Source organism: Hemitrygon akajei, chromosome 8, assembly GCF_048418815.1.
Source record: "Hemitrygon akajei chromosome 8, sHemAka1.3, whole genome shotgun sequence".
NCBI classification, from domain to species: domain Eukaryota; kingdom Metazoa; phylum Chordata; class Chondrichthyes; order Myliobatiformes; family Dasyatidae; genus Hemitrygon; species Hemitrygon akajei.
Window position 1 is genome coordinate 177,969,581 of NC_133131.1, and position 25,961 is coordinate 177,995,541.

Consider the following 25,961-nt stretch of genomic DNA (forward strand, 5'->3'; position numbering starts at 1 on the left):
AAGGCCAGCATGCAGTGCGGTTTCTTTATTCCCGAAATACTTGAGTCATTATTTTCATGGAATTGTGAACTGGGACCCCCGAATGCCCCTGTACACGAACATTCCCAAGGACACTGCCACTGGATTGTAACTTCCTCTGTAATGTGGCCTGTCAACTTCAACATGGCACTCCAGTCCGGATGAAATTTCAGTCACTATTTCTCATCTTCAATCTTCGCCTGATCTACGTTCTGCTGTGTCTTTTCACAGCCTCCTCAGCTGCTCAGGATCCGCCAATTTTGTGTCGCCTGCAGACTTTCTAATCCGCCCTGTACATTTTCGTCGACAAATCAAGAATAGCGGTGGCTACTACACTGTATTGTTGTTGTTATAGTGTTTCTCCAGATGGAACTGACGATGGCACGCATAAATTGAAGGGTGAAACTGTTACCAGTTTTTGAGCATTTCAATTGCGTTTATTTAACTCATTCGCAAACAATCAGCTTTATTTCCAAGTTCAAGAAATCATTATAAGTAAAACCCAGCCATGACATAAATTTGGTACAATTTAAAGTAAATCTATTTGTAACAATTCCATTTCTACAAGCGGCACAAGCAGCACAGATCAGATTATCGCAGAAACAAAGTACAATTGAAGTTGCCCTTCTGTGGGGAAGGACGGTTTCTGGCCTGACATGATTACAGCTTAGTGTTCCGGCTGGTCTTTGGTATTTCTTCCTCTGCCCGTACCACAGCTTCAACCCGGCAAAGGCTCAGGTAAGGGATCTGAAGTCTGAAAGGTGAATACTAGGGGAGAGAAGCCTGTGGGCAAGTTATTATCTGGCCGCCATTTGATGGCTGTGGCAGAGCAAATCCGCTCCGATGTCTCCACCCTTTCACCGTGGGAGTAGGGTTGTTCTTTCAGACACCCCTTGACCACACGGTCTCACTGACCCATTGCGAAAAATAAAGCCTCGGGCTCTCGGGGTAGGAAGGAGGAGTGAAAGGAGTTTGCAAGACTCTCAGGAGTTGGGCGCGTGTTGTGTCAGAACCGGTAAGGGTGAAGAAGGGTGGGGTGCATCTTATAAAGGGCGTTAGGAAGCTGCAGTGTCAGGACCAGTAACTAAGGGAATCGCAGCGTTGGCGGCAGCACTTCAAGTTAGCGTTCTGGAAGCTGTATCAGGGGTGACCTGAGTCTTGCAGTCGGAACTCAGGACGGGTCGGGGGGAGATACCACAGAATGTTGGTGACGCTGAGGTTAAACGGCACAATGCGTTTTTTAATTTTGCGTGTAATGGACAGCAGGGTATTATATGCATGACCCAGGGCGCAGTGGGGAATTATGTGGCGTGTCCCATACAATCATAGGTTTATGTTCGGTGAACGGAGAGGGTAACACCACTATAGTTCTCCCAGAAATGACATTCAGTGGGAAAGTTCCAGGAGCCCCACAGACCTTTATACCGTCTCACTGCGTGAACACCGTGCCCAGTTCCGGGGAGGTTTTTGCATATATATACGGCCACATCTCTAGCATCATTGAGATGATCTTTCCCTTCCATTAGCTGCCTGACGAGGCGCTCATCAACTGCCTTTGGGTCAGTGCTGTAGGAGACAACAATATTAACATTGTTGAGCCTGAAAAAGGCAATGAAGTTAGAGCCAACGATACAGTGATTATCAAATCCACCGACGGGATCATAGACTCGCACTGACCAGCGGACCCAATCATACTTTTTTTCCAGATTTTCCAATACATAGGATGAGCATTGCTTATTATCTCTCCCTTCCTTCTCCTTTACCATTCTCTCTATATCTATCTTCGCCTGCTCGGCAAACTCATTGATGCAGCGATCTATGATGGATTTCATTTTCTCTTCGACCTTGGACAGTTTCTCGTTCCACTGTTTCTCCAGCGTCTTTACGTCGTTCCCAGTGATTGCCGCGTGACCCAGCAAGGCGATCAGGCCGATACAGAAGAGGCTCTTCAGACGGGCACAGAACTCCTCCATCAGGCGCCGGTTCCTCTGGTCACAGCTCATGACGGTATCCAGGATGGGTTTGCTGAAGATGGTAGAGTATCCCATCACAGCATCGTAGAGAGTGTTGAGATTCTGGTCCCCCTTGCTCGCGTCGAAGTGTTTGAGAAACTCTTCCTTCTCAAACTGTCGGTACTGTGGCCCCGTGCTGAGGATGTCCATGTACTTCCTAAACTGGTTCTTTATGTTTTCTTCAATGGGGAAATACTGGCTGTCCATCGTGCTTCTACGGAATGCCAGAAGGACGTCATTGATTTGGTCGGAAATGACGTCCAACTTGTTCCTGACGATCTGGAACTGCTCCTTCATGTAGGCCAGCTCTGGGCTGTCCACGTTGCCTAGGGCCAGTTTAACAATGCTCGCGGCTATACTGAGGAGAGGACCGAACACCCCGAGTGCGGAAGCCAGCTTCTCTGCTGATTCGATGAAGGGCATCGCTGCCTGTACAGCCTCAACAGCAGACTTCGTCAGCTCTATGGAATCTACGGCAGTTTGAGACATGGTTCAGTTACCGTTTGGCAACAGTGGTCAGTTCCTTGTCTGAAATTTAATCAGAAAACATTCATTTTTTAATGCCCACCTTTGCTTGGGATCGTTTCTGTGTGAAGCAAGTATAAAATAACCCTTAAAAACACAAATTACCGTGCGAGCCCAGCCCGTCAGCGGCATCGATTGAGACAAAGGGACAGATAATATTGGAAGGGGTCAGTATCTGGGATGACGGCAGATCAGCAATGGCTGGAGTTTCAGGAGGCAATTCGAAGGCGTAGGTCGGATACATCTCAAAGGTGAGGATGTATTCTAAAGGGACGATGAGTCAACCATGGGAACCGTGACTGTTAAGAACAGTTAAAGACTCATACAAGAAAAGAGAGGACATATAATATAGGACAAATTAGTGCGAAGTTAAAGGGTTGAGAATCTTTTAATACCAAAAAATACATTTACTGTACATAAGCCATCAGGAAGGAAAAGATAAAATATGAAGGTAAACCAGACAATAATATAAAGGACGATACCAGGTTTTATTCAGATATATAAAGTGCAAAATAGAAGCGAGAGTGGATATTGGATGCTGAGTAATGATGCTAAGGAGGTAGTAATGTAAGGTAAAGAACTGACGGATGAACCTAATCAGTATCTTGTGTCAGTCTTCACTGTGGAACACGTTAGAGGTATGCCAGAAATTCGGAAATGTCAGGAGCAGTGGTGAGTGTAGTTGTCGCTAGTGACGTGAAGGTGCGTGGGAAGCTGAAAGTTCTGAAGGTTCAATACCTATACCCACCCGCCCCGGAGGTTTTAATGCTTTATTGTTTTCAACGTTGAATCACATGGGTTCAATTTGGATTTTTTTTCACACTGATCAACAGAAAAAGCCTTTCGTGTCAAAGTGAAAGCAGGTGTCTATAAAGTGATGTAAATTTATTACAAATATAAAACACAAAATAATTGATTGCATAAGTATTCATCCCCTTTAATATATAAGATTATCATTGGTTCAGCCAATTGGTTTTAGAAGTCACATAATACTTTAAATGGAACTCAGTGTTTGGAGATCTGTGTGCAGTCAAGGTGTTTCAATTGATTGTAGTAAAATACATCTGTACTTCTAAGGTCCAACAGCGAGAGAGTCTGTATCCCGGGAAAAACTGCACTACGAAGACAAAAGAACACTCCAAGCAACTCTGCGAAAAGGTTATTGAAAAGCACAAGTCAGGAGATGGATACAAGAAAATGTCCAAGTCACTGAATATCCCTTGGAGTACAGTTAAGTCAATAATCAAGAAATGGAATGAATATGGCACAGCTGTAATTCTGCTAGATCAAGCCGTGCTCAAAAGCTGAGTGACCGTGCGAGATAGGAACTAGTGAGGGATGCCACAAAGAGAACTATGATAGTTCTGGAGGAGTTACAAGCTTCAGTGGCTGAGATTGGACACGCTGCGCACACAACAACTGTTGCCCGGTGATTCACCCATCGCAGCTCTGTGATAGAGTCACAAAGAAAAAGCCACTGTTAAAAAAAGAACTCACATGAAATCTCGAGTAGAACTTACCAGAAGGCATTTGGAAGACTCTGGAAGTCAGCTCGAAGAAGGTTTTATGGTCTAAGCGGGGCGGAGTGGCGGAGCAAGATGGCTCGAGGCGGCGACTCCTTTGCTTGCATCTTCAGAAACAGCTCTATTTCCATCTTTGATATCTCTTTTTCTTATCTCTTTCAAGGTTCTTTTGAAGACCCTGATGTGGAGTTACACTCTCACTTCGGTTCATTGCGGGAATGGCATCCGCTCTCAGGGCCTCACAAATGGTGGCTTTTTGATATCCCAAGCAAACGGCCTGGAAGACGAGCGCGCATTCAAGGTTCCGGATTTTCCTGGCTCTGGAGATGTGCTGAGTCTAGGCTGCTGCCCTTGACTGAGGCATTGAGGGAGAACACGGAACATCGGGAGCAGCAGATTAGCATCCGTAGGGTGTGTGTTCTTTCTGGGGCCGACTGTCTGGGCACAGCGCTCGGAAAAACCGATGCAGCAGACTTTTAATATCGTCAACCAACCAGTTATTTGTTATTTCACCCGTCTCGCTTTTAAACCGAAACAGCACTTTTTACCCTTCTTTGACCATAAGATCACAAGACCTTAAGACAATGGAGCAGAAGTCGGCCATTCGGCCCATCGAGTCTGCTCCGCCATTTTATCATGAGCTGATCCATTCTCCCATTTAGTTCCACTCCCCCGCCTTCTCACCATAACCTTTGATGCCCTGACTACTCAGATACCTATCAATCTTTGTCTTAAACACACCCAATAACTTGACTTCTATTGTTGCCCGTGGCAAAAAATTCCACAGATTCCCCACACTCTTTCTTCGCATCTCTGTTCTGAATGGGTGCCCTTCAATCCTTAAGTCATGTCCTCTCGTACTAGACTCCCCCACCATGGGAAACAACTTTGCCACATCCACTCTGTCCATGCCTTTCAACATTGGGAATGTTTCTATGAGGTCCCCTCTCATTCTTCTAAACTCCAAGGAGTGCAGTCCAAGAGCGGTCAAACGTTCCTCATATGTTAACCCTCTCATTCCCGGAATCATTCTAGTGAATCTTCTCTGAACCCTCTCTAAGGTCAGCATATCCTTTCTTAAATAAGGAGACCAAAACTGCACACAGTACTCCAAGTGAGGTCTTACCAGTGCCTTATAGAGCCTCAACATCACATCCCTGCTCCTATACTCTATTCCTCTAGGACTGAATGCCAACATTGCATTCGCCTTCTTCACCACCGACTCAACCTGGAGGTTAACCTTAAAGATATCCTGCACGAGGACTCCCAAGTCCCGTTGCATCTCAGAACTCATTCCACATTTAAATAATAGTATGCCCGTTTATTTCTTCTACCAAAGTGCATGACCGTACACTTTCCAACATTGTATTTCATTTGCCATTTCTTTACCCGTTCTCCCAATCTATCCAACTCTCTCTGCAGACTCTCTGTTTCCTCAGCACTACCAGTCCCTCCAATTATCTTTATATCATCAGCAAACTTAGCCGCAAAGCCATCTATTCCATAATCCAAATCGATGATATACAACGTAAAAAGAAACGGCCCCAACACGGACCCCTGTAGAACACCATTGGTAACTGGCAGCCAACCAGAATGGGATCTCTTTATTTCCACTCTCTGTTCCCTGCCAATCAGCCAATGCTCTATCCACGTATGTAACTTTCCCATAATTCCATGGGCTCTTATCTTGTTTAACAGCCTCATGTGCGGCACCTTGTCAAAGGCCTTCTGAAAATCCAAATACACAACATCCACTGCATCTCCCTTGTCTAGCCTACTTGTAATTTCCTCAGAAACTTGCAATGGGTTTGTCAGGGAGGATTTTCCTTTAAGGAAACCATGATGAGTTCTGCCTATCTTGTCATATGCCTCCAGGGGCTCCGTAACCTCATCCTTGACAATTGACTCCAATAACTTCCCAAACACCGATGTCAAGCTAACAGACATATAAATTCCTTTTTGCTTCCTTGCCTCCTTCTTAAATAGCAGATCTTCCAGTCCGCTGGAACCAGTCCAGAACCTGTTGACTTTTGAAAGATCATTGCTAATGCCTCCGCAATGTCCACAGCTACTTCCTTCAGAACACGAGGATACATTCTATCTGGCCCGGAAGATTTATCTACCCTTAGACTATTCAGCTTCCTGAGTACTTTCTCTGTCATAATTGTGACTGCGCACACTTCTCTTTCCTGACACCCTTGAATGTCCGGTATATTGCTGATGTCTTCCTCAGTGAAGACTGGTGCAAAATACTCATTCAGTTCCTCCGCCATCTCCTTATCTCCCACTACAATTTCTCCAGCATCATTTTCTATCGGTCCTACGTCTACTCTCACCTGTCTTTTACTCTTTATATACTTGAAAAAGCTTTTAGTATCCTCTTTGATATTATTTGCTAGCTTCCTTTCATAGTTCATCTTTTCCCTCTTAATGACATTCTTAGTTTCCTTTTGTAAGCTTTTAAAAACTTTCCCAATCCTCTGTCTTCCCACTAATTTTTGCTTCCTGGTATGTCCCCTCCTTTGCTTTTACTTTGGCTTTGACTTCTCTTGTCAGCCGCGGTTGCATCCTTTTTCCATTCGAAAATTTCTTCTTTTTTGGAATTGCAGCTCTGCCGTCCATCTCGCTCGTGTCCCTTTCCAGTCAACTTTGGCCAGTTCCTCTCTCGTGCCACTGTAATTTCCTTTGCTCCACTGAAATACTGACACATCAGATTTTGGCTTCTCCTTCTCAAGTTTCACAGTGAACTCAATCATGTTATGACCACTGCCTCCAAAGGGTTCATTCACCTCAATCTCTCTAATCACCTCTGGTTCATTACACAACACCCAATCCAGTACAGCCGATCCCCTAGTGGGCTCAACAACAAGCTGTTCTAAAAAGCCATCTCGTAGACATTCTGAAAGTTGTCTCTCTTGAGATCCAGTGCCGACCTGATTTTCCCAATCCACTCGCATGTTAAAATCCCCCACAATTATCATAACACTGCCATTCTGGCAAGTCTTTTCTATCTCCTGTTGTAATTTGTGGTCCACATCACTGCAGCTGTTTGGAGGCCTGTATATAACTGTCATCAGGTTCCTTTTACCCCTGCGATTTCTTAGCTCAACACATAAAGATTATGCACCTTCCGATCGTATGTCACCTCTTTCTAATGATGTAATATCATTTCTTACCGATAAAGCCACGCCACCCCCTCTGCCTACCTGCCTATCCTTCGGAACACCGTGTATCCTTGGATGTTCAGCTCCCAGAGACATGCATCCTTTAGCCATGTCTCAGTGATGGCCACAATATCATACCTGCCAATCTGTAGCTGTACGACAAGATCATCCACCTTATTCCTTACGCTGCGTGCATTTAAGTATAACACCTTAAGTCCAGTATTTGGTTCTTTTTCCTTTGATTGCAATGCAAATTTATTGCACTGCAACTCATCCCAGGGGCTGCAAATTTGACCCATCACCTGTCTGTCCTTCCTGACATCCTTACTGCTCACTACTTCGATTTATTTCTGTTTTCCCCCTTCTCCGCTCTATCATTCTGGTTCCCAGTCCCCTATCAAATTAGTTTAAACCCTCCCTAACAGCTCTATTAAACCTTCCCGCCAGGATACTGGTCCCCTTCGGGTTCAGGTGTAACCCATCCTTTTTTGAACAGGTCATACTTCCCCCAGAAGAGATCCCAATGATCCAAGAATCTGAAGCCCTGCCCCCTGCACCAGTCTCTCAGCCACGCATTCACCTGCCTGATCCTTCTATTCTTGCCCTCTCTAGCACGTGGCACAGGTTGCAATCCTGAAATTACTACCCTAGAGGTCCTGCTTCTCCGCTTTCTTCCTAACTCCTGGAAATCTCTCTTCAGGACCTCCTCCCTTTGCCTATCTATCTCATGGGTACAGCTAGCTGCTCGCTCACTCCCTTCAGAATATTCTGGACCCGATCTGAAACACCCCGTACCCTGGCACCTGGGAGGTAACACACCATGCGCGTATCACTACCAGGCTCACAGAATCTCCCCTCTGCTCCCCTGACTATGGAATCCCCTATGACTACCGCATATTTCTTCTCCCTCTTCCTTCCTGCACAACAGCGCCAGTCTCAGTGCCAGAGACCCGGTCACCGTGGCCGTCCCCTGTCAGGTCATCCCCCTCAACAGCACCCCAAACGATAGACGTTGCTGAGGGAGGGGCAGCCACAGGGGTGCTCTCTACTATCCCGGCATTTCCCTTCTCTCTTCTTACAGTCACCCAGTTTTCTGACCCCTGTAGCCTAGGGATGACTACCTCCCTGTAGCTCCTGTCTGTCACCTCTTCACTTACCCTAATAAGCAGTAGGTCATCAAGCTGCAGCTCCAGATCCCTAACCCGGTCTCTGAGGAGCTGCATCTCGTTGCCTGGCTCTCGCCTCTTCCCGTTAGAGCCTAAGCCAGTTGAGCTAAAAAGCCCTACACTCTATTAGTGAGAGAGAGAACTTGTCAATTGTCGAATTACCGGGTGAACGAGTTGTCTTTGGGATGCTTCAAGTCTGTGTCTTCAGTGATGCTTGCTGCACACTAGAGTGCTTGGTGGAGGGCGCTAATGCTTTATGTTGGTGGCGTTAGGGGTGGGGGTCGTTGTCTTACTGTTGCTTGTCTGTGGGAGGAGGGAGCTGGAGGGGTTTTAACGTTAGGAAAAGCAGAAACATAGAAAACCTACAGCACAATACAGGGCCTTCGGCCCACAAAGTTGTGCCGAACATGTCCCTACCTTAGAAATTAATAGACTTCCTCATATCCCTTTATTTTTCTAAGCTCTATGTGCCTTTCCAAACGTCTCTTAAAAGACCCTATCATATCCGCCTCCACGATCGTTGCCAGCAGCCCATGCGACGCACTCACCACTTTCCGAGTAAAAAACTTACTGCTGAAATCCCCTCTGTACTACTCCCCAGCACCTTAAGCAAATGCCCTCTTTTGGCAACTATTTTAGCCCTTGGAAAAAGCCTCCGACTATCCACACGATCAATGCCTCTCATCACCTTGTACACTTCCATCAGGTCACCTCTTATCCTCCGTCGCTCCAAGGAGAAAAGGCCGAGTTCACTCAACCTATTCTCATAAGGCATGCTCCCCAATCCAGGCAACATCCTTGACAATCTCCTCTGCACCCTTTCTATGGCTTCTACATCCTTCCTGTAGTGAAGCTACCAGAACTAACAACAGTACACCAAGTGGGGCCAGACCAGGGTCTTATATAGCTGCAGCATTACCTCTAATCTGCTAAATTCGATTCCACGATTAATGAATGCCAATACACAGTATGCCTTCTTAACCAGAGCGTCAAACTGCGCAGCTGCTTTGAGTGTTCTATGGATTTGGAGCCCAAGATCCCTCTGATCATCCACACTGCCAAGATTCTTAACATTAATACTATAATTTGCCATCATATTTGACTTATCCAGACGAACCACTGCACACTTATCTGGGTTGACCATATCTGCCATTTCTCCGCCCAGTTTTGCATCCTATCAATGTCCCGTTGTAACCTCTGACAGCCCACCACACTATCCATAACACCTCCCACATTTGTGTCATCAGCAAGCTTACTAACCCATCCCTCCACTTCCTCATCCAGGTCATTTATAAAAATCACGAAGTGTAAGGGTCTAAGAACAGATTCCTGTGGCACCCCACTGGTCACCGACCTCCATGCAGAATATGACCAGTCTACAACCACTCTTTGCCTTCTGTGGGCAAACCAGATCTGGTTCTACAAAGCAACGCTTCTTGGATCCCATGCCTCCTTACTTTCTCAATAAGCTTTGCGTGGAGTACCTTATCAAATGCCTTGCTGAAATCCATATACATTACATGCACTGCTCTTCCTTCATCAATGTGTTTAGTCACATTCTCAAAAAATTCAACCAGGCTCATAAGGCACAACTTGCCCTTGATAAAGCCATGCTGACTATTCCTAATCATATTATACCTCTCCAAATGTTCATAATCCTGCCTCGAAGGATCTTCTCCAACAACTTGCCAACCACCGAAGTAAGACTCACTGGTCTATAATTTTCTGGGCTATCCCTACTCCCTTTCTTGAATAAAGGAACAACAACCGCAGCCCTCCAATTTTCGGGAACCTCTCCCATCCCCATTGATGATTCAAGGATCATCGCCAGAGGCTCAAAAATCTCGTCCCTCACCTCCCACAGCAGCCCGGCGTACATCTCATCCGGTCCCTGCGACTTAACCCGGCTGCTTTCCAAAATCTCCAGCACATCCTCTTTCTTAATATCTACATGCAGCTTTTCAGTCTGCTGCAAGTCTGCAGTACAATCGCCAAGTTATTTCTCAATTGTGAATACAGAAGTAACGTATTTATTAAGTGCACTTGCTATTTCCACCGGTTCCATACACACTTTCCCACTGTCACACTTGACAGCTCCTATTTTTTCACGTCTTACCCTCTTGTTCTTCATGTACTTGTTGAATGTCTTGGCATTTTCCTTAATCCTGCCCGCCAAGGCCGTCTCATGGCCCGTTCTGGCTCTCCTAATTTCCTTTTTAAGCTCCTTCCTGTTAGCCTTATAATCTTCAAGATCCCTAACGTTATCTCACTCTCTGAACCATTTGTATGCTTTTCATTCTTCTTGATTAGATCTATTACAACCTTTGCAGACCACGGTTCCTGTACCATACAATAAGTTTCTTGTCTCATTGGAATGTACCTACGCAGAACTCCACACAAATATCCCCTGAACATCTGCCACATTTCTTCTGTACCTTTCCCTGAGACCATCTATTCCCAATTTAAGCTTCCAAGTTCCTGCCTGATAGTCTCATAATCCCCTTACTCCAATTAAACGTTTTTCTAACGTCTGTTCCTATCTCTGTCCGATGCTATTGTAAAGGAGATAGGATTGTGATCACTATCGCCAAAATGGTCTCTCTGACACCTGACCAGGTTCATTTCCCAATACCGAATCAAGTACAGTCTCTCCTCTTGTAGGCTTATCTACATATTGTGTCAAGAAAGCTTCCTGAACGCACCTAACAAACTCCACCTCATCTAAACCCCTTGCTCTAGGAAGATTCCAATCGATATTTGGGAAATAAAAATCTCACATCACGACAACTCTGTTATTATTACACCTTTCCAGGATTTGTTTCCCTATCTGCTCCTCGATATCCCTGTTACTATTGGGCAGCCTATAAAAACACACAGTACAGTTATTGTCCCCTTCCTGTTCCTAACCCCGAGATTACTACCTTTGCGGCCATTCATTCTTTGGGGCACTTCTCCATTGTCATGCATATTTGCGAAGAAAAGGAATATCAGGATATCTATTGTCTACATTTCTCTGATATTAAAAATACCTATTGAAACCTATTGATGAAACCAGAATTGAGTTTGTTGACCATCAGACTAAACGCTATGCTTGGTGTAAACCAAACACCGCATATCATCAAAAACACATAATCCCTACCGTGAAGCATGGTGGTGACTGCATCATGCTGTGGGGATGCATCACTGCTTCAGGCCCCGGAAGGCTTGTGAAAGTAGAGGGGAAAATGAATGCAGCAAAATATAGCGAGATCCTGGAGGGAAACCTGATGCAATTAGCAAGAGATCTGTGACCTGGGAGATTTAATTTCCATAAACCAATCATCAATCCAAAGCTACATAGGAATGGCTTTAAAACAACAAAGGTAATGTCCTGAAGTTGTCCAGTCAGAGTCCAGAACGTAATCAAATTAGGAATATATGGTTGGACATGAAAAGGATTGTTCAGTTACGATTCCCATGCAATCAGAAAGCTGATAGAGACCTATCTACACAGACTGAAAGCTGTAATTGCTGCCAGAAGTGCACCTACTAAATGCTGATATACAGGGGTGAATACTTATGCTATTGTTACGAAGGAGGAACAACTCTGATGGGCAGAAGGATGCAGAGTTGCCCATGTCCCCTCCCCTGGGAGAATCACAAACTGTTACTATTTCGATGCTGCTAACGAGAGAGTAAAAGAGACAAAAGAAAAAAGGCCAGGACATCTGTTACTGATAACAGCCTGAGAGACAGTTATGTTTATCCACCATGTTCTGACTCCCGAAAGACTTATGGCTCCGGAGTGGGCTGTTTACGTGGTACCATCCCACTCATTAAAATTCCTCAGTGGACAGCCAGAGTGGGCTGGTTTGATGGGTTAAGTCATTCAAACCTGATTGACACCTGAGACCCCATGAGTGGGAATAAAAGTGAGGTCTGGGGTGACACCCCTCAGACACACCAGGAGACACACTAGTGAGCATCAGAAACCCACGAGAAAGTGTGGGGCACCGGAGACTGAACGAAGGATCGGCCAATTCTAAATCACAGTGTTTATAGCGAGGCCGATGGGGGCTTGTGTGTGTGTCCACCCTTGCCTGGGTGACGAGTCCACCACGGAAGAACGGTCTTGCTAAAGGACAGAGGGGTCATACCTGAATGGCCACAACAACACATCGACGGATCAAGATCGTAAAGGAAGGTTTGCAAGACAATAGCTGTCACTGTTTGATTGCCCTCTCTCTCTCTCTCTCTCTCTCTCTCTCTCTCTCTCCTCTCTCTCTCTCTCTCTCTCTCTCTCTCTCTCTCTCTCTCTCTCTCTCTCTCTCTCCCTCTCTCTCTCTCTCTCTCTCTCTCTCTCTCTCTCTCTCTCTCTCTCTCTCTCTCTCTCTCTCTCGCTCTCTCTCCAACAATTACAGCACATCGACCAACAGCTACCTCAGCCTGCATGAACTGAACGGAACTTTATATTTCCATGTGACAATTCATTATCCCCTAGACAACAATAGAGCTTGTTTATTATTGATTACTATTATATCCACACTTTTAGGTTTAGTATTGCTAACTTGTATTATCTGTATATTTGCAATGATATTGATTTGTATATTTTTACTAATACACACTGTTGAAAATAGTACCACCAGACTCCAACGGATACTTCTGTCTTTGCTGGTAAGACACCCAGTTACGGGGTATGTAACAAATTGGGGCCTCGTCTCAGGATTTGATACAAAATTGGGGGGGGGGGCAGTGAATCGGGCTATAAGTCCATTATTTGTTCTGGTTGTGTGGTTAGCCAGACGGGAAACCGGCAAAGGTGGATGTAGACGAATTTATAGAAAACCCGACTTTGAAGGCGCTAGAGAGTGCCAAAAAGACGGACTTGGTGAATATTGCGAAAGGTTTAAATCTCACAGAGGTGAAGTCCTCAATGAAAAAGTGGGAGATACAGAGGGCCATAGCCCAGTATTATATATCCGAGGATGTGTTCACGCCGGGGGTATTGGAACTTATCCCTGAAAAGAAGCCAGTTGTTGGGGTGGTTCAGTTAGATTCGGAAAAATTAAGGTTGGACGTGGAACAGAAAAAAAGGGAGTATGAGATCCAGCTAAAGGAGTTGGAGGTGAAAAGGGAGAAAGAAAGAGCTGAGTTGGTTGAGAAGGAGAAGCAGAGGGAGCATGAACTTAGGTGAAAACAGCTGGAAGCTGAAAGGAGGATGAAGGAGGAAGAAAGGAAAGCTGAAAGGAGGATGGAGGAGGAAGAAAGGGAAGCTGAAAGGAGGATGAAGGAGGACGAAAGGAAAGCGGAAAGGAGGATAGAGGAGGAAGAAAGGGAAGCTGAAAGGAGGATGAAGGAGGAAGAAAGGAAAGCTGAAAGGAGGATGGAGGAGGAAGAAAGGGAAGCTGAAAGGAGGATGAAGGAGGAAGAAAGAAAAGCTGAAAGGAGGATGGAGGAGGAAGAAAGGAAAGCTGAAAGGAGGATGGAGGAGGAAGAAAGGGAAGCTGAAAGGAGGATGGAGGAGGAAGAAAGGAAAGCTGAAAGGAGGATGGAGGAGGAAGAAAGGGAAGCTGAAAGGAGGATGAAGGAGGATGAAAGAAAAGCTGAAAGGAGGATGGAGGAGGAAGAAAGGAAAGCTGAAAGTAGGATGGAGGAGGAAGAAAGGAAAGCTGAAAGGAGGATGGAGGAGGAAGAAAGGAAAGCTGAAAGGAGGATGGAGGAGGAAGAAAGGGAAGCTGAAAGGAGGATGAAGGAGGATGAAAGAAAAGCTGAAAGGAGGATGGAGGAGGAAGAAAGGAAAGCTGAAAGTAGGATGGAGGAGGAAGAAAGGGAAGCTGAAAGGAGGATGGAGGAGGAAGAAAGGAAAGCTGAAAGGAGTTGAGAAGAGGAAGAAAGGAAAGCTGAAAGGAGGATAAAGGAGGAAGAAAGGAAAGCTGAAAGGAGGATAAAGGAGGAAGAAAGGAAAGCTGAAAGGAGGATGGAGGAGGAAGAAAGGGAAGCTGAAAGGAGGATGGAGGAGTAAGAAAGGAAAGCTGACAGGAGGAGGGAGGAGGAAGAAAGGAAAGCTGACAGGAGGATGGAGGAGGAAGAAAGGGAAGCTGAAAGGAGGATGGAGGAGGAAGAAACGAAAGCTGAAAGGAGGATGGAGGAGGAAGAAAGGAAAGCTGAAAGGAGGATAAAGGAGGAAGAAAGGGAAGCTGAAAGGAGGATGGAGGAGGAAGAAAGGAAAGCTGAAAGAAGGATGGAGGAGGAAGAAAGGAAAGCTGACAGGAGGATGGAGGAGGAAGAAAGGAAAGCTGATAGGAGGAGGGAGGAGGAAGAAAGGAAAGCTGACAGGAGGATGGAGGAGGAAGAAACGAAAGCTGAAAGGAGGATGGAGGAGGAAGAAAGGAAAGCTGACAGGAGGAGGGAGGAGGAAGAAAGGAAATCTGACAGGAGGATGGAGGAGGAAGAAAGGGAAGCTGAAAAATGGAGGGAGGAGGAAGAAAGGAAAGCTGAAAGGAGGATGGAGGAGGAAGAAAGGAAAGCTGAAAGATGGATGGAGGAGGAAGAAAGGAAAGCTGAAAGGAGGATGGAGGAGGAAGAAAGGAAAGCTGAAAGGAGGATGGAGGAGGAAGAAAGGAATGCTGAAAGGAGGAAGGAGGAAGCTGTTAAACAACGGCAGTTCGAGGGGGAGAAATGGCAACATATGGGTAGTGGGGCAGACCGAGAGGAGAAGTTTAATGTTAGTAGGGAGTTTAGCTTAGTACCTCCGTTCCAGGAGACGGATGTTGATAGTTACTTCTTGCATTTTGAAAAGGTGGCAGTGAATCAGAAGTTGCTCAGAGATCAGTGGGTGGCGTTGTTACAAAGTGCATTAAAAGGGAAGGCTCAACAGGCATATGTGGCATTGTTCATGGACGAGTCATGGATTATGAGGAAGTAAAGCAGGCTATCCTTCGGGCCTATGAGTTGGTACCTGAAGCGTATAGACAAAAGTTCAGAGATTTAAAGAAACTGTGGAATCAGACGTATGCAGAGTTTGCCTATGAGAAGGTTGTGCTCTTGGATCGCTGGTGTGCAGCAGAAAGGGTGGAGGAGGATTTCCATCGTTTCAGAGAGTTAATTCTGATTGAGGAATTTAAAGGTTGTGTTTCGGATAATATCCGGATGTATCTGAACGAGAAGCCGAATAAGTCTATATCGGAATTTGCCAGGTTCGCAGATGAATATGTCCTAACCGACAAGTCAAGGTTTTCCTCAAATAAGAGTTATCAGAAAGGCAGTAGGGACGGTAAAGAAAGTCCACCGGCTAAGGTCGAGAATAAACCGGGAGCTAGTGGTAAAGGTGAGGAGGAGGAAATGCAGGCTGGCAGGAAGGTTCCTGGCTTGACCTGTTATAATTGTGGAAAGGTTGGTCATATTGCATCTAAGTGCTTTGCTCCGAAGAAGGAGACAGGAAAAGGGAAAGCAGCAATCCCTACAGAGTGTATTGAGTCGATCAGTAAATCGACGAGGAAGGCAAAGGTAGATAAAATACGAGAGGGGCGTGAGAAATTTATTTCAGAAGGGACGGTGTCTGTGGAAGGAGGTGGGACCCCAGTTCCAGTGAGAATCTGGAGAGATACTGGAGCTGATCAGTCATTGATTCTCAGTAAGGTGCTAGATTTTGGTCCTGAGACTGGAGAGGCAGTTTTGAGAGGCATAGGAAAAGGGACAGAAGCTGTGCCTTTGCATGGGATCATTTTAAATTCTGACCTGGTATCTGGACCAGTCGAAGTAGGGGTGCGGTCAGAATTACCGAGAGACGGTGTGGACGTCCTTCTTGGTAATGATTTAGCAGGTGGTGACGTGTGCGCAGCAGTGAAATTGACGAGCAAGCCTGTGAGTGCTGATGACCCGCCCCTGGATTCTAAGAACTATCCCGCATGCGCGATCACTCACAGCATGTCGAGAAAAGCGGCTGAGAAGGAAGACATTTAAATGAGTCCAGTGTTGATTTGGCTGAGATGTTTTTACCGACCTTGTACCAAGAGGGGTTAGTGGGTGATAGTGAAGAATAGGGAGCTGAAAGAGAGTAAAGGAGAGGAGGTAGACCTACCCTTAGCAAGAAGAGAATTTATAAAAGAGCAGGGACGTGACGAGGAACTGGTGGCATTGAGAGAGTCAGTTCATTCTGAGACAGAGATTGAGAAAGAGCCAGAGGGTTACTACCTGAAGGAGGGTGTGCCGGTCGATGAGGACTGGGCGGTGGTACATCAGGTGGTAGTTCCGAAGGTGCATCAGGATGAAATTTTGAACATAACTCATAAGGTACCTTTAGGCAGACATTTGGGAGTAAGGAAGACAGTGGATAGGGTTATGAAAGATTTCTATTGGCCAAACATGAGAAAAGATATTGCTGATTATTGTAAAAGGTGCCATATATGTCAGGTGGTAGGAAAGCCAAACCAGGTTATCCCTAAGGCACCCCTCAGACCAATACCCGCTTTTGAGGAGCATTTCTCCCGAGTCATTGTGGATTTTGTGGATCCTTTACCTAAAACTGCGAGTGGGCGGCAGTACGTCATGACCATGATGTGTGCCGCTGCACGATTTCCAGAGGCTGTGCCTCTGGGGAATATTAGGACCCCTGCTGTGGTGAAAGCCATCATTAAATTCTTTACCATAGTGGGGCTACCTAAGGAAATACAGTCGGATCAGGGGAGTACATTTACATCCAAAGCACTTCAGCAAATGATGACCCAGATGGGAGTCAAACAAACTTTAGCTTCTGCATACCATCCGGAATTTCAAGGAGTGTTGGAAAGATTCCACGCTACACTAAAGACCATGATTAAAACTTACTGTCATGAAAACGTTCGTGACTGGGATGATGCATTACCACTTCTGTTATTTGCAGTAAGGGATACGGTTCAGGAATCTCTGGGGTTCAGTCCGTTTGAGCTCGTTTTTGGTCACAGGCCCAGAGGACCTTTAACCCTACTTAAAGAGAAGTGGTCTAGTCCGAACGTTCAGGTCAGTGTGATTGACTATGTTTTAAAATTCCAGGAAGACTTCATCAGGTATGCGCCTTGGCAAAAGAAAATCTTAAAGACTCCCAGACAAGAATGAAACAATGGTATGACAAACGAACGAGAGAGCAAGAGTTTGACGTGGGCGATAAGGTTTTGGTCCTATTTCCTGTAGTTACCAACCCCCTACAGGCAAGGTTTCAAGGACCGTATAAAGTGCTTAAGAAAATAGATTCACTGAATTATGTGATTGAAACACCTGATAGACGAAAGCCGAACCAGTTGGTTCACGTGAACATGATGAAAGGTTATCATGAAACGACCCCCGCGGTGGTCAGTGCAGTCACAAAAACTGAAGAGGCAGAAAGGAGTGTTGAGGAGGAACCAGAGCGGTTTGAAAAGATAAGTATAGGTCCCACCAGATTAGAGAACTCTGTTATTTTAGCAAACCTTGCTGATAGAGTCAATCACTTAGAGCCTGAACAAAAAGAACAGTTAACACAGCTCATTAAACGGCATGCAGATTTATGTCCAGATGTTCCAAGGAGGTGTAGAGGAACAGAGCATGATGTCATTGTTACCTCGACACAGCCTATTAAACAATCCCCTTATCGGATGAATTCGGAAAAGAGCAAGCTGGTAGGAAAAGAGATTGAGCATATGCTAGCTGCTGGTGTAATCCGCGAATCCTTTTCTGCATGGCCCTCTCCCTGCGTGGTCGTCCCAAAACCAGACGGTACCTTAAAATTCTGTACCGATTACAGAAAGGTGAATGCTGTCACGCAGACAGATGCTTACCCTATCCCTAGGGTGGACGATTGCATTGATAAAATGGGGAAGGTGAGGTACATCACTAAGATTGACTTGTTAAAGGGGTACTGGTGCGTTCCTTTAACGGACAGGGCTCGAGAAATTTCAGCCTTTGTCACCCCATCCGGGTTTTACGAGTACAATGTTTTGCCGTTCGGAATGAAAAATGCACCAGGGACATTTCAGAGGATGATTGACATGGTGATAAAAGGGTTAACCAACACCAAGGCTTATATTGACGATGTGGCAGTTTGGAGTGACACCTGGGAGGAGCACATTGAGGCTGTACAAAACCTGTTTAAAAGAATGTCTGCAGCCCAACTTACAGTGAACCTTGCAAAGAGTGAATCTGGTCATGCCACAATCACGTACTTGGGGTATGTGGTAGGAAAGGGGCAGTTGGCTCCTGTGCAAGCAAAAGTACAGGCTTTTTCCGAGGTTCCTGTACCCACCAATAAAAGGGCACTGAGAAGGTTTTTGGGCATGGTGGGGTACTATCGAAAATTTTGTAAAAATTTTGCGGATATTGCCCTCCCACTTACAAAACTCCTACGGAAGGAGGAAACATTTGAATGGAGTAATTCTTGTCAGGATGCTTTTGAAAAGTTAAAAACCATGCTGTGCCATCACCCTGTGTTAAAGGCAACTGACTTGTTAGAACCGTTTTCCCTGGCGACTGATGCAAGTGATGAGGCTGCAGGGGCAGTCCTATTGCAGAAAGCAGGGGATGGAGTGGAACACCCGGTAGCGTATTTCTCTCGGAAGTTCAATATGCACCAGAGGAATTACTCTACCGTAGAAAAAGAATTGTTGACACTTGTTTTGGCAATACAACATTTTGAAGTATACATTTGTTCAGCGCAAAGACCCTTAATTGTTTATACAGATCACAACCCGTTGGTATTCCTGGCTAACATGAAAAATAAAAACAGGAGGTTGTTAAGTTGGAGTCTGATGCTGCAAGAATTTGATATTAAGATACAACATATTAAAGGAGGTGACAATGTAATCGCTGACTGCTTATCTAGATGCTAAGTTGAATGTATATCTATATTGCTCTGTAGTTAAAAAACCCTTCTGTATTTTGTTAGATTCTGCAATTCTGTAAGACTGTATTAGTTAATTTTCCCCTTTGGTGAAAATTCCTAGAAGGATGGGGGTGTTACGAAGGAGGAACAACTCTGATGGGCAGAAGGGTGCAGAGTTGCCCATGTCCCCTCCCCTGGGAGAATTACAAACTGTTACTATTTCGATGCTGCTAACGAGAGAGTAAGAGAAACAAAAGAAAACAGGCCAGGACATCTGTTACTGATAACAGCCTGAGAGACAGTTATGCTTATCCACCATGTTATGACTCTCGAAAGACTTATGGCTGCAGAGAGGGCTGTTTACGTGGTACCATCCTGCTCATTAAAAACATCCAAATTAAATTCACTGTGTTCAATGTAGTAAACAATAAAACATGAAAACTTCCAAGAGGTGTGAATACTTTTTACAGGCATTGATTACATAGTTATATGTATGGACTACATCCTAGGGTTCTGAAAGAGGAAACTGAAGAGTTTTGTGGAGGCAATAGCAACGATCCCTTAAGACTAACTATATTCTGAAATGGTTCTATAGGACTGGAAAACTGCAAACGTCACTCTACAGCTTTAGAAGGGGAAAATGCCGAAGAAAGGAAACTATAGGCCAATTAATTTGACAAGTTATCGCTCAGCAGGCTAGTTAACAAGAAAAGAGCCGATTGAACTGACAAGAACCGACGGAATTGATGGCATTGTGGCCACGTTTGGGCTCGATGTAAAGATAGATGAAGGGACAGCTCATTTTGAGAAAGCAGGGAGTCTGAATGAAGAACGACATTCGATAGGGTCCACAGGAATTTTTCGAGAATGAGTTTGGGAAAGAAAGGGTTTAAGAAAGAGGGATATTTGACGGCTCTGGACCTGTACTCGCTGAGTTTAGAAAAATTAATGGATGTTTCATTTAAATTTATTGACTATTGAAAGGTCTCGGGAGAGTGGATGTGGAGAGCAGATTTCCGATATTGGGCGAGCTTAAGGCTGGAACAGTAAGAATCAGAACAGAGGAACGTCCATTTAGAACAGAGATGAAGGGGGATTTATTTAGCTTAAGGGCGATGAATCTGTGGAACTTATGGCCACGGATGACTGTGGAGGTCAATCATTTGGTATATCTGAAGCATAGATTCATAGGTTTCTGATTAGTCAGGGTGTTGAAGGTTACAGGGAGAAGGTAGGAGAATGGGGTTGAGAGGGATGATAAATCAGCCATGATGGAATGTCGGAACAGGTTCGATGGGTCAAAAGGCGTAATTCTGCTCCTATGTCTTATGGCCTTTTGGTCTCTTCTCTCAAGCGGAGACAACGACTATCTATTTTCCCAACCCGCTTCCACCTGCCTCTAATATTCATTTGCATCTCCGTCTCTTCTTGTCAATCAGCAGCCACTATCTGTCAATCCATCCTGCCCTTAACTAGCGCTATCAGCACACTAACATTCTCTTTCTCTCTCTCTTAGGAAGATTAGTCAATTAGTCTGTGGCAACAGGACTGGCACGGTAGCGTAGCGGTTAGTGCCACGCTCCCACAGCACCACAGATCACAGAATAGATTTCAATTCCTCTGCTGAATGTAAGGAGTCTTTACGCTCTCTCCGTTGCGCTTTGGTTTCCCCGAGTACTCCGGTTTTCTACCACTATCGAATGCTATGTATTTTTGGTAAAATGTATGTAACTTGGATCCGCGAGCTGTTACCGCAACCTATCGCTAAACAAAAGAAAAATTTAGAGGAGGAGAGCTTGTAGACAGATCCTTCATCTGGCCGCAGCTAGCCTGCTTTCGCAGTGACATCCCGTCTTCATCTGACTTCCACTGACCTGCTTTTGAACCGTAGTGAGGTTAGAGCTATGCGTGTGGGATTCGGAGGGGGCTTGGACTCCGACCGGAGTTGGGAACAGGATCCGTTCTCTTCTCGACACTGACGGTGAAGCCTCATAGTGAAAGGGGCCCTTAAACATGGGCTTCTACACCTCTCTCTCTCTCTCTCTCTCTCTCTCTCTCTCTCTCTCTCTCTCTCTACACACACACACACACACACACACACACACACACACACACACACACACACACACACACACACACACACACACACACACACACACACACACACACACACACACACACACACACACACACACACCTCCTTATCCATGCCACGGGTCACATTAACCAAACACGTAAGTTCCCGGAGCAGGCAACCTACGAAGACAGATAATGTTCCTTACCTCCGAGCGGATCGTTGAAGGAGTGCGGAATACTGGCGTGTTGCTTGTTTTATAGAGAAGTTCGGACAATCCTCAGAACACGAGGGATCACTGCCAGCAGTGTCAGTTCCGGGCTGGTCCCACGTCATCCGAGCTGTGGGAGGTGCGATCACCCTTGGTCATAGAAGTAGTGCAATCTCGGGATTCTCCGAGACGCACAGGCAGAAGAAATTGTCAAACTTAGCTAGAGAGGGAGATGGAGTGGGGAGAAAGAGAGAGAGGGAAGGGCTGCTGCATGAGAACAGCGAGGAATAGGTGTTTCAGAGGAGGACGGATAAAGGGAGAGCGAGTGAGTGGACGACACAGTGAGCAAGCGGGAGCGTGAGAGAGAGGGCGGAGAGAGAGCGGAGAGAGGGGAGAGAGGGAGGGAGAGAAAGAGCGGGAGATACTTGTAATATGAAACAGACCGCAGCACGTAGTGGTCCATGAGAAAACATCCCTTTTCAGGATGGAGAAAAGGAAGAGAGAGCGGAGAGGGTGATAGAGAGAAAGAGAGAGAGGTGGGGGGAGAGAGAGAGTTTTGATCTGCCTGAAATCGTTCCTTTTCAGGTGACCTTTAAATCTTCCCCTTCTCCACTTGAACCTATATCTAGTTCAAGAATTTAATTTCCCGGGAAAATAACGGCGGCAATCTACGCGCTTCATGATTTTACAAATGTACTCATAACATGCTTCATTCTCTTTATAACTCATTTACTCCAATAAGGAATGCCCTTTAGAGTTTTTTTCTTCAACCTGCGTAGCCTTATCACATTATTTCTGCAACTTTGCTACCATAATTGCATAACATTACTCGGAGATAACTATACAACATTTCTCTAAGATTGAGTCTTTTGAGCCGCGAGGTAATGCTGCAACTATTAAACAGTGGTTAGATCACCTAGGAATGTTGTATTCAGTTCTGGTCGCCTCATTATTGGAAGAATGAGGAAGTCTGGACACGATGCAGAAAATATTTCCCAGGATGCCTCCTGGATTAAAGAGTATGTCTTGTCAGAAGAGTTAAGCGAATTATGGTCTTCCTTTTTAGAGCGAAGAATGAGAGGCAACTTCAGGGAGGTGTACAAGATAATAAGAAGTATGGATCGAGTAGCTAGCCAAACAATTTTTCCCCAAGGATGAAAACCATCTAAAGTGCCGGCCAGTTTTCAGTCCCTGTAAACGCCTCCTGCTTGAAGCAATGGTTGGCCTGCGCAGTTGAAAAATAATAAGGCATGTTGGCATAATGGTCGATTAATCTACATTGAAGACTCTTAAGAGTCTCTTAGGCGCATGGATGACAGAAAAACGGAAGGCTTCACAGAAGGAAAAGTTTAAATTGATTGTAAGTTTATTAAATCTTTCCACATCGTGGGCCGACATTCAGAACTTCAGTTGTGCTTGTACTAAGCTGTAATGTTCTCTGTTTTATCCAGCTCTATCATACTCAGTACCTCTATCAATGAAGGCATACGTCTTTCTCACAACTCTCTCTACCTTCGTCGCTACTTCCTGGATAGCATGTACTTGTTCTACAAAACTCCCCTTTACTCAGCTATTTACTGTGAATGTTCTTCACAGTTTAACTTCCCAAAGTACATCACTTCACACTTTTCGGTATTAAATCTACAAAGAACGTTTGTTGCACAAAGACAGCATCCATCAGCAAAGACCCCCACCACCCAGGCCGTACTCTCTTCCCGCTGCTGCCATCAGCAAGAGTGTAGAGGATCCTCATCACCAAGTCCACGAACAGTTATTGCCTCCTCAACAATCAGGCTCTTCAAGCAGAGAGGATAAATTCACTCAACTTCACTCACTTCCTGACTGAACTGTTCAAACAACCTATGGACACACTCATGTTCTCGATGTTCATTGCTTATTTATGCGCTGTTATTTCTCTTTTTTGTTGTATTTGCACGGATTGGTGTCTTTTACACATTGGTTGCTTCTCAGTCCTGTTAGGCGCCGTTTCTCAATGACGATATGATTTTTTGCTTGTTCGATCTACTGAGCGTTCGTACAAGAAAATGAATCCCAGGGCTGTACATGGTCAAACATATGTACGATGGTCATAAATTTACTTTGAACTTTGAACTTTGAAATTCCAGCTGGTTTTCTTTGTTGCACATTCCCGTTCGATCGAGATCCCTTTGTAACATAACAAATACATACTCCACTGTCCGTTATGCCACAAATTCCAGTGTCAGCAGCACACCCGCTATCCATACAAAATGATGGAGCAACTCAGCAAGTCAGGCAGCATTTAAGGAAAGGAATAAACAGTCCTTGTTTGGGGCCACGTCCCTTCATTTTAGCAGCTGCGGAATCTGTTGTGTTTATTGCCTACTGACCATGTCAACTTCCATCCAAATTACCAAACCACAGATGGTCCAGCACCGATCCAGTAGGCAGAACCATATAACAATCACAGCACGGAAACGGGCCATCTCGGCCCTTCTAGTCCGTGCCGAACGCTTACTCTCACCTAGTCCCACTGGCCCCCACTCAGCCCATAACCCTCCATTCCTTTCCTGTCCATATACCTATCCAATACCCATATACCCCTATAACAATCACAGCACGGAAACAGGCCATCTAGGCCCTTCTAATCCGTGCCGAACGCTTACTGTCACCAAGAACAATAGCAGTCTGAATAACTGGGTATGGAAAGAAGTTCAGTTTGAAAAATGTACACTTCACTGCTATCTGATTCAAAGCCAGTTTTGATTTCTCTCTTTCAAATTTAAGAAAAAGGAGGCAAAAGTGGAGGAGGGAGAGGGCAGAGAAAAGAGGAAAACCAAGAGAGAGAGGATGGAGTAGAGATTTAAGAGAGCTTATCAAAATTGAATCAGTTCATTCTCAGTTGGCTGGGATCAATCTCTGCCTACCAGCCGTCTAGCTACACTTCTATTACCTGCCCTGTCACTGGCTGTGACGTGTATACAAGCGTAACGCTATACAGCGGCCACTGGGAAGATGCAGTTCAGCAGATTTCCACCGGGAACCGCTGTTCTCTGCTAGAGTAGTAATCTCGAAGACTGTCAGGGTGACGGCCGAGTCTGAGACACTCCCACTTCAGAACAGAGAATCGTATTGTCACCATCTCGGGCAGAGGTGTGTGTGCTGGAGCCAAGAACGTATTGACAGCATTGTAGCGACACGAACGTCAGACATCCATCCATTGTGTCTGTATACAGGAACAGACATAGCAGGTAACATTGTTGGTCTGGCAGAGCTCCAGCGAGGTCAAAAGGTACGAATGGATATCGATGTGCACAGTTAGAAAACAACGGCCCTGCAAATTGGATACCATGCCGGAAAACGAAATTGTACACTTTGCAAGGAAACAAATAATTTGATCAAAACAGTGGTGGAGACATCCAGCTCAAACAAGCCTTCAGCCCAACATACTCATACCAGCCATCAAATACTCACCGGCAATTAACTAAATGCACGGAGCCTCACAGGGAGGGCCCACGAGCTGAGAGTTGTTAGAATCAGAAAACATGACAAAGGGAAGGGCAAGGCTTGCAGATCGGCGCTCTGGCAATGGAAGTTTCAGATAGAAACATAGAAACACGTACAACACAATACAGGGACTTCGGCCCGCAATGCTGTACCAAAAGTGTCCTTATTTAGAATTTACCTCAAGTTATCCATAGCCGGCAGCCCATTGCACGCACTCACCACTCTCTGCGTTAAAACCTTACCCTGGACATCTCCTTTGTACCTACTCCCCAGCACCTTAAAACTGTGCCCTCTCGTGTTAGCTATTTACACCCTTGGGGAAAAGCCTCTGAATATCCACATGATCAATGCCTCTGTCAGGTCACCTCTCATCTCTGTCGCTCCAAGGAGAAAACACCAAGTTCATTCAACCTGTTCTCACAAGGCATGCTCGCCAATCCAGGCAACATCCTGGTAAATCTCCTCTAAACCCTTTCATAGTTTCCACATCTTTCCTGTAGTGAGGTGACCAGAACTGAGCACAGTACTCCAAGTGGGGTCTGACCAGGGTCCTATATTGGTGTTACATTACCTCTAGGCTCTTGAATTCAATCCCAATGTTGATGAAGGCCAACACTCCGTATGTCTTCTTAACCTCTCAGTCAACCTGTGCAGCAGCTTTGAGCGTCCTATGGAGTCGGACCCCAAGATCCCTCTGATCCTCCACACTGTCAAGAATCTCTACTTTCTGCGAAGGCTGAGGAAAGGCCATTTCCCACCTCCCATCCACATAGTGAGGTCAGTTGAAGGGATCATCGGGGTCTCTCTTCCCACCATTACAAACATTTAGACCACATGCTGCATCCGCAAAGCTAACAGCATTGTGAAGGTCTCCACACACCCTTCCTACAAACTCTTCTCCCTCCTGCTATCTGGCAAAAGGTACTGAAGCATTCAGGTGAACACCACTCCACTCCCTTTGCAATTTTTGCT

The 25,961-nt window shown here is 45.4% G+C and overlaps 1 protein-coding gene across 1 annotated transcript; it reads right to left on the minus strand.

Moving 5' to 3' along the window:
• Nucleotides 1-446: 446 nt before the first annotated feature.
• Nucleotides 447-11,661, minus strand: LOC140731492 (protein rapunzel-like). The gene is made up of 2 exons (XM_073052967.1): nt 11,548-11,661; nt 447-2,558 (listed from the first exon to the last, which is right to left on the minus strand). Exon 2 carries the CDS (start codon nt 2,517-2,519, stop codon nt 1,350-1,352), a length of 1,170 nt encoding a protein of 389 aa, XP_072909068.1. The 5' UTR covers nt 2,520-2,558; nt 11,548-11,661; the 3' UTR covers nt 447-1,349.
• Between the last annotated feature and the right edge of the window lie 14,300 nt (nt 11,662-25,961).